The sequence below is a fragment of the Equus caballus genome, chromosome 7, assembly GCF_041296265.1.
Source record: "Equus caballus isolate H_3958 breed thoroughbred chromosome 7, TB-T2T, whole genome shotgun sequence".
In the NCBI taxonomy this organism is placed as follows: Eukaryota; Metazoa; Chordata; class Mammalia; order Perissodactyla; family Equidae; genus Equus; species Equus caballus.
The window spans coordinates 61,808,501-61,821,451 of NC_091690.1; the positions used below are offsets into that span (position 1 = coordinate 61,808,501).

General features: G+C 33.8%; 1 protein-coding gene across 1 annotated transcript in view; it reads right to left on the minus strand.

Annotated features, from left to right (window-relative positions):
- Window positions 1-6,364: 6,364 nt before the first annotated feature.
- The window catches only part of HIKESHI (heat shock protein nuclear import factor hikeshi), a 37,673-nt gene continuing 31,086 nt past the window's right edge, over window positions 6,365-12,951 (minus strand). The window contains exons 4-5 of the mRNA XM_001490131.7: window positions 7,395-7,513; window positions 6,365-6,450 (exon numbers count right to left, since the gene is read on the minus strand). Coding sequence (XP_001490181.1) covers window positions 6,396-6,450; window positions 7,395-7,513 — 174 coding nt within the window. The 3' untranslated portion in view covers window positions 6,365-6,395. The remainder of the gene's footprint in view (window positions 6,451-7,394; window positions 7,514-12,951) is intronic.

A 12,951-nucleotide genomic window follows, 5' to 3' on the forward strand; every position in this document is an offset into this window, starting at 1 on the left:
ATGTGAAGGAATATTAATTTAATTGATAAATAATCTTGGATAACTGGACAATATAATTTTACCACACATTTGTTTTTATCTAATAACTCTAGTAGCCATTAACCACTGGGTTAAAAAGAATGTACAGATGCTTTTAAATTACGTTGGTATGCATGTCCATTTTGAAGCAATATAAAAGAATTTGTGTAGGTAAGGAGATGTACATGCAGGGTAACGAATACTTTTTCTACTTACAAAAAAGTTATTTTGTCTTAAAACAAAAAGTGTCTGGTTGTGCTAGGATATAAAAGAGTACTTTTTTAAAAGAGAAATTTAAGAGTATACAGAAAGTACAGAATTTTTAAGGGGTGAACTTTGTCTGGGTTTACAACAAGCTATAGTAATATAAGTAATATATATAAGTAATATATAGTAATATATATAATATATATATAAGTAATATATATATATATAAGTAATATATAGTAATATAAGTAATAGGTTGGAAAGGATCAATAAATGTGTTAAAACTTCTGACAAAGTTGCTTAAATGTAATGGACGTACTCACAAGGAGAGGCTCATGAAACAATTACTAGATGTTGTTACATAGAAGATAAAAACAGTACAACTATAATTTGGATTTTCTTTCTGGTGAAACAGCAAAGCTATCTCTGAGCTAAGAGAAGTTTCTTTCATTATCAAAATATTCTGTCACTCTGAGCATATTGATACATTCTTAAATCGCTTTTGAAAAAAGCTCCCCACTTTTGAAAGGTTAAAGTTCCTAATAACCGAAGTCATATATTCTTTCACCTTTTATGCTTGTGCACCAAAATTAACAAAGCAGACAACATTTCAACAAATGGTTTTGGTACAACTGAATATTCACATTCAAAAGAATGAAGTTGGAACCCTACTCCACACCCTTCACAAAAAGTAACTCAAAATGGAACAAAGACCTAAATGTAAGAGCTAAAACTATACAACTCTTAAAAGAAAACATAAAAATAAATCTTTACAACCTTGGCTAAGGCAATGGTTTCTTAGATATGACACCAAAAGCATAAATGACAAAAGAAAGAGGATAAATCAGACTACACCAAAATTAAAAACTTTTGTGCTGCAACTAATACTCTCATCAAGAAAATCAAGACAACTCACAGAATGGGAGAAAATATTTGCAAATCATATATCTGATAAGGGATCTGTATCCAGAATATATAATGAACTCTTACAACTCAATAAAAAGACAAAAAACTCAACTAAAAATGGGCAAAGAATTTGAATAAACATTTTTCCAAAGAACACAAACAAATGGTCAATAAGCACATGAAAAGATACTCAACATTAGTTGTCAGAAAACTACAAATCAAAACCAGAATGAGATACCACTTCACACCACTAGAATGACTACAATCAAAAGAGACAATAACTAGTGTTGGCAAGGATGTAGAGATATTGAAACCCTCATACATTGCTAATGAGAATGTAAAATGGTGCAACTGCTTTAGAAAACAGTTTAGCAGTTCTTCAAAAAGTTTAACAGAGTTATCATATAACCCAGTAATTCTGCTCTTAGGTATATACCCCAAGAGAAATGAAAGCATATACCCACATAAAAATTTGTACATGAATGCTTATAGTAGTATTCATAACAGCCAAAAAGCAGAAATGACCCAAATGCCCAGCAACTGATGTATAGATAAAATGTGGCATATTCATACAATGGATTATCATCAGCAATAAGAAGGAATGAAGTACTGATACATGCTATAACATGGATGAATCCTGAAAACATTATGCTAAGTGAAGGAAGCCAGCTATGAAAGACCACATAATGCATGATTCCATCTATATAAAAGACCCAGAAAAGAAAAATCCATAGAGAGAGAAAGTAGATTAGTTGTTGCTTACGGCTGGGGCAGGGGCTGGGAGCTGGAGATTAACTACTAATGGGTACAGGGCTTCTTTTAGGAGTGATGAAAGTGTTCTAAAATTAGTCATGATGATGGTTGCACAAACCATTGAATTGCATTGAATTGTACACTTTGAATTTGATGGTATATGAATTATATTTCAATAAAGCTTTTTTTTAAGTAGGCAAATGCTGAAAGCACACAAAAGTTCTAGAAGGAAATAGAAGATGCAGAAATGAAAAATTTGGTCATTCTAATTTATAAATCTAAAAATGAAAATGCCTTACTACTATGGAGCTAAAACAGCCATCCTCTCCTTAACAAAATTATTTGCTGTCAGTTTTCAATCAATTCTTTATGTACTGCATTTTGATGATGCAAGTACAAGAACCAGAAAGTAATGATAAGGTAGAACCTATTAGAGATGTATCTGAAATCTAGCACTAGCATTTACAAGATGGATATATTCCAGGTTCACACATGACAACTGATGCATAGTTACATTCAGAAGACAATGCCCTTATTGGGTACATGTATCATTAAAACTACGAAAATATAAAACACACATTTGGGTTTCCTATTTTCTCATTATTTAAAATTCTAATAAAGTTGCTTACTATCCTTTTATTTTTTGTTCAGTACATCATTTTAAAAGGGACTTAGAAACATTTTTTAAAAGGCATCCATTGGGCACAGATGGTAAATGATGTCACTATTTTCCTTGTATACTGAATATAGATATTGGCTGAGACTATTTCTTGTCTGTGGACATTTTTGATTTATGTTCATATCTTGTCTCCTCTGATAACCATGATTTTGCCTTTCCTAAATCCAAGCATAATAAAACTCTTTTTATTTTTTGCCCGAACTTTTTGGATTTCACTCATCTTATAAAAGAAATGATAATAGGAAAAATTAAGTTTGTTTGGCATTCTTCAAATTTTAATTAATTCAAAACCATTCTAAGAGCTCTTTTTCAAAAATCGAACTTAAAAAAACTTGACCAATCAAGAGTTCAGCCTTCCCAGGTTAAACTATACATAAGTAAAATTTGTTAATAAAAATGTTTCGATGTGTTATAGTCTGCTCAAAATACCACAGACTGGGTAGTTTATAAGCAACAGAAATTTGTTTCTCACAGTTTTGGAGGCTGGAAGTCCAAGATCAAGGTGCCAGTATGGTCAGGTGAGGGCCCTCTTCCAGGCTGCAGACTTCTCCATGTATCCTCACAGGGCAGAAGAGGCAAGGGAGCTCTCTCAGGCCTCTTTTATGAGGGCATTAATCTCATTCATGAGGCCTCTGCCCTCATGACCTCATAATCACCTCCCAAAGGCCCTGTCTCCTAATACCATCACATTGGGCATTAGGATTCCAACATATGAATTTTGTGGAGGGATACACATTCAGACCATAGCAAATGACTATACATTTCAGGAAAAAAGAAACATACTCATGTTCATATAAAGACTAATACAGTAACTGTCTACAAAAAGATATACTTTATGGGATAAATTATGGGCCTAGAGAATTGTCACTGTCCCTAATATGTCTGTAGTCTTATAATAATAATTTATAATAATCTGATAAATTAATTGTGCTATACCTCAATAGTGGATTCCACTCACCTCCATTCTACAAAAACATCATTGTCTGTAACATCTTCCATCTTCAGCAAATTTAATCTTCTGAAAGAGACATCAGAGAAAAACTGCCCTCAATGAAAAATTAGCTTATCAGATACTGTAACAACTAGCATGGCAGTAAAGCTCCAAGATGATTCCTGGATTCAAGTTTCCTAACTAAATGACAGTATCTTCTCCAGACAGCTGGAAAACCACTCTCATCAGGAGACTTTAAACCAGTGATTCTTAGGAATCCTCCAGAAGCCAAGATCTTTAGAGGAAGACTACTAATCAAGACTGTCAAGCTAATCAGAAGACAACAGAAAGTGGACAACTTATGCTCAAGGCAAAAAACAAGATTAATTTTCTGATATCTTTGCTCCTTTTCCCTCTTGTTTACTATGATTTGGCACCTCCTAGAGATGGTCTAAAGGTTTCTCAATATGCTCACATATCTTTAGCATTTTATTCTTAATCATCTATGGTCTTTTTTTGCCACCTTACAAGATGCAAAACTTTTCAGCAGTTTTCTCAGACGATAGCTATCTGAATATGTCAAATTCCACTGTAAAAGGTTTAAAAGCTACTCCTTTGAAACAATTCCTTAAATTCCTAAACAGACCAATTCCCTCCCAAAGTTCCCTTCTGATATTTGAATTTTCCTCCTATCATTAGCCCCAATCTTCATTCTTGTAAAAATGGAACTTCACTCCAAGTCAACAAAATGCTCCTGCTATAGTGATTACAGCACTGTCAGCAGAACTAAGCTGACCAAGAGAGAGAACAAACGCTGGAAGTATTCTCACTACACTAGTCATTTTCTCCAAAGATTTTCCAGACTTTTAAGCAGGAACTAAACCCCAATGAGAATGTACCCACCTCAAAAAAACAACTATTGGCTCATTCCTGTTGATAAAATCTATTGATGTTCCTAATATTATCTGTAACTCACCAGGGATTACTTATATCAACATCAGGCTTTCACCCACCTCCTAAACCCAAACCCATCTTTTGTGTATGGAATAATTGCTAAGAGGCTTTCAGATATTTAAAGCCCCCTTCTCTCCAGTGTGGTGTGTTTCCTTGAGAAGGATAACCAGAGACTACCAAAATGAAGCAGGTACTGGCTACTGAGGTGAGCTCTCAGAAGCGATGACTGACTCTTTATGCATACTGTGCTAGACTACTACTCCAACAGTAAGAATAAAACAACTACAAAAGTGGTCCAAATTTTGACTCATCCTCTGCTATAGAAACCCAATAAACCAGTTTAAACTCACTACTCAAGATTGTCATGGACAATCACATAGTCTTTTATTTCCCCTTGGCAAGCTAAGGGGCAGCTTCTATCTAGTTAATACTTCCTGTTGTATCTCTATAAAGATCACTGGACAGGTGGAATAGTCAGTCTTTCATAATGGAAAAGGCTACCTGACTCTGCAGAATAGTCCCAGCTAGACTTTGGGACATGTTTTTGTAGCTTGGGTTTGATAATCTAGGTTCCTGGCTTTGTATTCTAGTACAAGAATAATAATTTTGCTTCTGCTAATTTTATTACAGTTGGTTGATGCTTTCTGTCCAGAGTCTTAAATGCTGTTGTATAGCTAGCCTCAAGTCACATGATTCAACAATGATCAACCATTATTAACACAAAGACCTGAGGCTAATGACTACTACTAATACTTGATACACAATCATAACCCAGTAAATAGCAATACAAATCTCAATTGATCACAACTCCAGAAGATAAACGTCTATCCTTCAACTTAGGCTGAAGAAAAACCAGAAGAGAAGAACTGAGAATTGAAAGAGAAACTACAATCTGCAAAAATGTACAACTTGCAAAATGCGTTAAGTATACCAAACTTTGACAATGCAAGAAATTACCTAAGCTCAAACTCTTAACACCAGCTCAGATGCATTTGTTTCAAGATAAGACCACAAACTGATCTAACAATTCTGCATAGGTTCATGTGATCTAAAGATATTGACCATAACAGCAAATCTGTAGTTTCCAAATTTTCATCAATCCCTGCCAAGACAATCCAAGATTAACTCTAGACCCCAAACTCCTACATGTATCCTTCCTTTGGAGACACCCCACAGTTCCTCTGGTGTATATATACCCTTGGTGCAGCAAGACAATAAACCTAGCCTTGATTATAGGTGAGATCCTGGTGATTTTTGGTCAATGACCATCACCAGTATAAATGAGTCAGAGTTCCCTTCTGAACGAAACACAATGGCTTTATCTTCATCTGCAAAAGTAAGGAACCCTATATTCTATACACAAATGCCTAACAACATTACCAGTATTAAATAAAACCTCATCAGTATTAATCATGGCAATTTTATTAAACAAATAAAAATATATGAATTTGCAGATATAAAAGCTGACAGCCAACCAGTGTTAATTGAAAAATTTGTACTCTTAGGAAATATTAACTGAAAATAATTTCTCCATATGTAAAAATGTATACTTGATTTGTTTTTCCAAATTTTGATACAGTTTGTTTTAAGTTAACTACTCTAGCAAACCACCATAAAAATAAATGAAAGATTATAAATGTAACAGCATTCGGCACACTACTGTTGTGAATATGCTTTATTTTTAAGTAAAAAATGAATCATAGCCAAAACAAAATGTTTCGCCTCTGAATAATATTTTAAGCTTAAGGGAGAAAAAGTCATTAATGAGAAATATTTTCATTTTTCAATGTTTTTAATTTTTTATAAAGATTTTAATTAAACTTCACAGTCACTAAGTAGTTTTTAAACTTAGGCTTCATGATCCTTTTGACTTCATCCTTTTAAATGGAGTCACTTATCTTCAAAACATGACAAAGTTCAGAATCATTAAAAATTATTTTATTCAAATTATGTTTTCCAAAAGAGAGGGTTCTGTGCTAGTCGTCTTTGAAAGTTTTCATACCTACAAAAGAAAAAACATTTATACGAAAATTAAAATATAATCTTTCATAATCTGTCAAATGACTTACAAAAAGCAAACAACTTTATGTGTCATTCCTAAAAAGCTAAAATAAAAAAATCTAAAAAGCTGAAAAGTTAATCTGAAAGTTTAATTATTCTTATAAAAAGAATTTTTATAAGATTTAAGGACTGGCTTATATCAGAGAATACAAATCATAATAAGTTTTATTAATTGTTTATCTTCTGCAAATCTGAGAGCTAGAGGAGACCTAAGAAAAAAATCAAATCTAACTCCTCCTCCCTCATTTTATAGATAAGTAGATATGAGTAATTTGCTCAAGGTCACATTGCTACATTGTAACAAAGCTCAATCCTAATACATTCCAGTGCTATCCATGCTTACACCATGCTACCACTTCTAACAAACTCTCCCTATGCATTCCCCCACCTCTGGGATATTCAAAGTGAAAAGAAAAACGTATAAAACAGAAACATGGGAAAGCTCGGGAAATAGATTTATTAATCATTCATTTACAGAGCGCAGTATAAACCACCCTGATACCATACGCATGTTTACTTCAGATCAAGACTTTCTAAACTTATAATAACAAGTTTTGATTGATATTTCAAGTCTCATATGGTACTTATAATTCAAAATATTAAAAAATGTACAATCCTTAATTGTGGTACCTAAAACATAAGCAATTATATTTTCCTGTCTTTATAAATTCAAGATGGCTACTATATAACAGAATATTTAGGGTAAGAACCATTCCTAATCTGAACTCTCTAGTACATACTTTTTAATGGCATGCAAACATTAATGTATACTGATATCCACAGTAAAAGAATATGTTTAAATGTCAAAGAAGAAATACATTCATAGGCAAAAAATATATATGGTTACTAAAAACCTTAATATTAGAGATACAAAATGCCCCATACCATTTCAGAACCACATTTGCCGGAATGAACATTTCAGATGGACTTGGTGTCATCTGGGCCTGAGACACAGCAAATGATGAAGCAAAATTGTAGAAATTGTCCAACATCTTTTGTGTGAACTGAAAAGTTAATAATGAATAGATTAACGGCTTATACTAAATACTCCACTTAGACCTTAATATTTTTAACTTAAAATGTTCTCACACTATCTTGGTTTTAAGGATCATGAGTTCTAACACAGTCTTAATGCTGAAGGTTAAAGGAAGTCATAAAATGACATTATGGCACAAAATCATAATAATCTGCCTTTAGTATTTTCTTTATAGCTCAAAGAATTTCTGTGATTACCAAATATTTTAAATTCCTAACATTCATTTTGGTAAAAAAAAAAAAATGTTTTTCCTTGAAAATATCTTCTTTTATCTCCACCTCACTATCAACTATACCTCTCTCCTCAAATACCACCCTCCTCAAATCAATTTTCTCATATAAAATAGTAACCATCTCTAAGAAGTCTTTTTCTTGCCAGGAAGAGAAAAGCTTAACTATAATAAAAGAGCAACTGGTTCCTTGCCATCAATTGTAAAGAAGAGAAAGGTGGTACTATTCCACTTCCTCTATTCTCCTGGCCTGTTTCTTCTCATTTACCCTCAAATGGACAAATTCAGTAACATCTTCCAAGTCTCCCTGGTAGAAGCTGGAAGCAAACTGATTCAAATGGAATTAAGCACTAAACCCAAAAGTAAATGATCTACTAAAGATACTACTACCTTATATTCACCCAAAAATAATCTTCCCAACATCACTTTCTCAGAAACACAAAACTAGAGAGAGGAAATGTCTTATTAGGGTTTTTATTTGTTTAACAATATCACGGTAATTTAATCCTAGAGACTATACCATTAAGGTGCTTGAACTAATATCAGATTTCAGGAAGAGCACTAACTAAAAGAACAATATCAGGCAAAAAAAAAAAAATCAACAGAAACTCTCCATACTAACAACAAAAAATTTAAAAATGTAACTTAAAAAGATCCAATTCAGAATAGAAACAAAGTCTGTAAGATAACCAGGAAAAATGCTAAGACAAGATGATAATAAGACTTTTGTGGGAAATATTTTAAGACTGTCTTGACAGGAAAGAAAACAAATGAAAGGACCTATATATACCATATTCACTGGAAAGATATAACACATTCACAGATGGGAAGGGTTAATGTAGTAATGTCAGAAATTCTCCCTAAATTAAACCTATAAAACCAACGTTATTTCCAACTAAATTTCAGCAAAGTTTTTCATAGAATTTGACAAGCTGATACTAAAATTATTATGAAGAATACCTAAACCTATTTTGATGACTAGGAGGAGGGACTTGGCCTACTAAATATTAAGACTTTTACTGGCTAAGGGACAGGCAAATAAATGAACTGGAATAAAAGAGAGAGCCTAGAAAGAAAACTAATCATATGTGACAACATGATACATAACAAAGATGCTATTATTACTCAGGGTTAAAAAAAAAAAAGGACTAACTATTCAATTAATGGGACTATATATTTCGGCAAAATACATAGTCAATTTCAATGAAAGAAAATACAAATGCAGGCCAAAATATGAAAAGATGCTCAAAACTTCTCTAGCAGTCAAGAAATACAAACCAAAACAATAGTGATATTCTAATTTCACCCATCAGCTTGGCAAAAATCTAAGCTCTGATAAATATTAGTGAGAATATATAAACATCTATCAATATGGAAATGAAAAAACAAACTGTGGCTCATTCATACAATGGCATACTATACAACAATTAAAACAAACTGGATCTACTCCATGTATCAACACAGATAAATCTTAAAAGTAATGTTGAGTGAACAGCTAGTTGCAGAAGTTTGTACAGTATGATACCATTTATATCCATTTTTAAAACATATAAAAGAGTAAATCAACAGGAATGAAAAATTGAGGAACCAGAAAACAAGGGATTCAACATAGAGAAATATAAGAAATTTCTACAGTAACGGTGCAAGAAAGTAATACCTTGACTACAGTTATGCAACAGACCCAGAGAATAATCAGTCCACAATAGAAAAAAGTGAAAAAATAGAAAAAAGCGAAAGGAGAGTTCCAAGAGGTATGTTTCCAAAACAAATTTAAAATTGCTATATTTAAATATACTGAATGGGAATTTACACTTGGCAGAGTTTGGGCATAAATTAGAAATGGAAACAAAAGTCCATGCAAAAGAAAAAATGAGGCATTTATTAACCAGGAAAAATGTAAAGTTATATAAGAAAGGAAATATACTCATAGCACTACACACGGCTCAGTTCTGAAAAATATTTACCTGGTCATAATATTGAAAACTTTGAATATTAATTTAACAAAAATCTATACTGGAAAGGTGGAGAGAAAAGATGTCTGTTTATATCAGGCAGCAGGGGAGTAAGAGAGCTAATCATGTTATACAACGGTTACGTCGACAGAAAACACAGTAGATAAATTAACAAAGTACAGATTAAGCAAGTATTTTGCTGACACATGGAAGTAAATACGAGAAGAAATAGGTAAAAAAAAATGAGGGGAAGGTTGAAAGTGATTGCTTCTGAGAAGGAGAATAAGAGCTGAATATAACAGGTATAACAGAGGACAGCTGTTTTGCACGTAAAACTATTTGACTTTTTAAACCATGTACATGTACTACTGATAAAAAATTAAATGAAATAAGAGTAACTAAGAGTATAAATTAGAAACATGTTTAAACACATACACAAATAGTACTATACAAATTTTGTGGACACATATGATTTTGTTTAAGTATAAAATATAGATAGGAAAGATATATAAACATAGATTAGCTACCTGGAGAGGAAAGCAAAGAGAAGTGGAGAGCAGTGGGCTCTATTTGTAATACTTTATTACTGTTTTAAATTAGTAGTAAATATGGCAAAATGTAACAGTTAAATCTAGCTGGAAGATACCTGGAAGTCTTCGTATATACCCCACTATAAAGAGGACAGGTTTTATTTCGTCTACCTATTTTTATCTATTTGTGCTTAGAAAATGCCTGGCACACAGTAGGTACACAATAAATACTTGTGGAATGTACTTTTCTATATATTTAAAATATTTCATAAAAGAAAGTTTAATAAAAAATACATGCTTTATAAAAAAGCTCATAATTTATAAATATATAGAACAAAAAGTCTTCCACTCCCTCTCCAGGGATAACATCACTTTGGTATATATTTTCCAGACATTTTTCTAATACAGTCTATATGGGACATTGTAAGTATTTTTACAACTTGTTTTTTTCAGTACAGAAGTTTATTTTAAAAATTACTGAAAAAAAATTTTAAGACCCAGACTGTCATTCCTAATTCAGTTCATTCTCAAAAGATCATGTGACAAGTCTACCTTTAAATTCATGGCCACAACGCTCAAGAGCATGCTGCCCAGCACACCCATCAGGTTTCCCTAGTCCATTCATGCTCCTCCTGGAGAACTTACTTAATACCCTCTTTTATTTAAATTTCCAATACTCCCTTTTCCCTCAATCTTAGCTGATGATCTTGCTTCCTATTTCATCGAGCCAAGTGAAGGAATCAAGAGAGAATTTGCACAAGTTCTCATCACCACATTTACCAATGTCCTGCATCTATACTAACACATCCATTACTATAAATATTGTCCATTATCCTATTTAAAATGAACACCTACAAATGCGCTCCCATTTCCTACTCAAGGACAGCATTTACGCAATTCTCCCCACTCTCTCTCATCATCAATTTTTCTCTTTCCAACGCTTCATTCCTGTCAGTCAAACATGAAGTAATATCTCCCATTAAAAACAAGAAAAAAGGTAAAAATAATACTAATAATAATTCCTTGTCCTCACAGCCCCCTCAAGCAACCAAACCATTTATCTGCTGTTCTTTACAACACTCATCAAGTGTCATCTATATCCACTGTTTCTGAAGCTGGGTACCTGAGGGTTACCATAAATATTCAATAAGAACATGGTTATCCTTTGACCTTGTTCCCAACACAGACACAGATGAAAAGAAGTTAATCCACACATCTTTATAAACTTGTTAATTTGCTGTTTTCTTGTTTAACCTGAGAGGTGACCCAAGGGTCACAAGGATTTATAAGCTTGTTTTGCACAGGAAAAAGAATGCCTTTAAGGAAGTTACAACCACCAGATAACCAGCTCCCAACTGCGCTGGTGCCCAGAAGTCTGGTTGACCAAGGCCTTACCTGGAGTGAAAGAAACAGACCCCATTTGTTTTTCCAAAACTCCTCAGCCCAAGCCCTTTAGCTCTGTAAAGACCCCCTGCTTTCTTTTTACATTAAGGCAGATTTGAGAGAACCTATCCACCCACCTTATCGTTTGGCCAATTCAAATAAACCTTTCTCTACCTCCAAGCACTGGTGTCTCAGTGACTGGCTCATTGCACATCTAGCACACAAACCTGAGATTAAGAGGTTTGGTATCATTTATATTTCCTCCTCTCCAATGCTCAAACTCCCTCCAAACTCCCCTTCCACCTCTCTGAACTCTCATCAAAGTCTTTAATGACTTCTACCTTGGCTGAATCCAATAGTTAATTCTTAGCCCTCATCTTACTTGATGCATCAGCAGCGTGATACTATTAATCACTTCTTCCTTCTCAAAAGCCAGTCTTTGCTTGGCTTTCAAAACAACACTTTTGGGGTCTCCTCCTCCATTAGGCTGCTCCTTTTCTTTTATTTCTCCCCATCTCTTAAGCTCAACTTTGAAACAGCCCCAAGCTCAGTCACCGGCCAACTTTTTTATTTACGGTTACTTCTCTAGTGGCCACAACCCGCCCCCCGCCACACACACAACTTTACATACCATCTCTACACTGATGACTCCCAGATTTTTATCTGTATCTGAGACCTCTCTTGAACTCTAGACTTGTCATCTCCAGTTGAATACTTAACAGGCATCCCAAACACAGTACAACCAAAATCCAACTTCTGATTCTACTCCCAGACCACACCTGTTCTTTTCACAATATTCCTGTGTTCCAGTTCCTTGAGGCAACATCCTTGGAGCCATAGATGTCTCTCTCTATCTCAAACCTCAAATGTGATCCACACCATGAAACACTACTGGCTCCATCTTCAAATTATCTCCAGAAATTAAGTACTTTTCATCACCTCCACTTCCAGCTCCCTATACCCCCTAGTTCAAGTCATTATCAAGAATTATAAGAATATATAAGCCTTATAAAACCCAATGAATTCCCTTATGATTTATCCTGCAGCCATTTCCCCATAATCTCTGACCTCATCTCCCATCTCTCACTCTTGCTCACTCTACTCCAGCCACAAAGACCTTCATGTTATTCTTCAAACATAACAGATTTTTTCCTTAGGGACTTTGCACTAGCTATACCTCTCCCTAGATCATTCTCCCCTTCAGGACTTGGCCATACAGAGGTTGAAAGTCAACCCTTTTGGATTATGTCACTTTAAGCTCCACGAGGACAAGGATCTTGTTTATCAGGTTCACAACTATACACCCACAGCT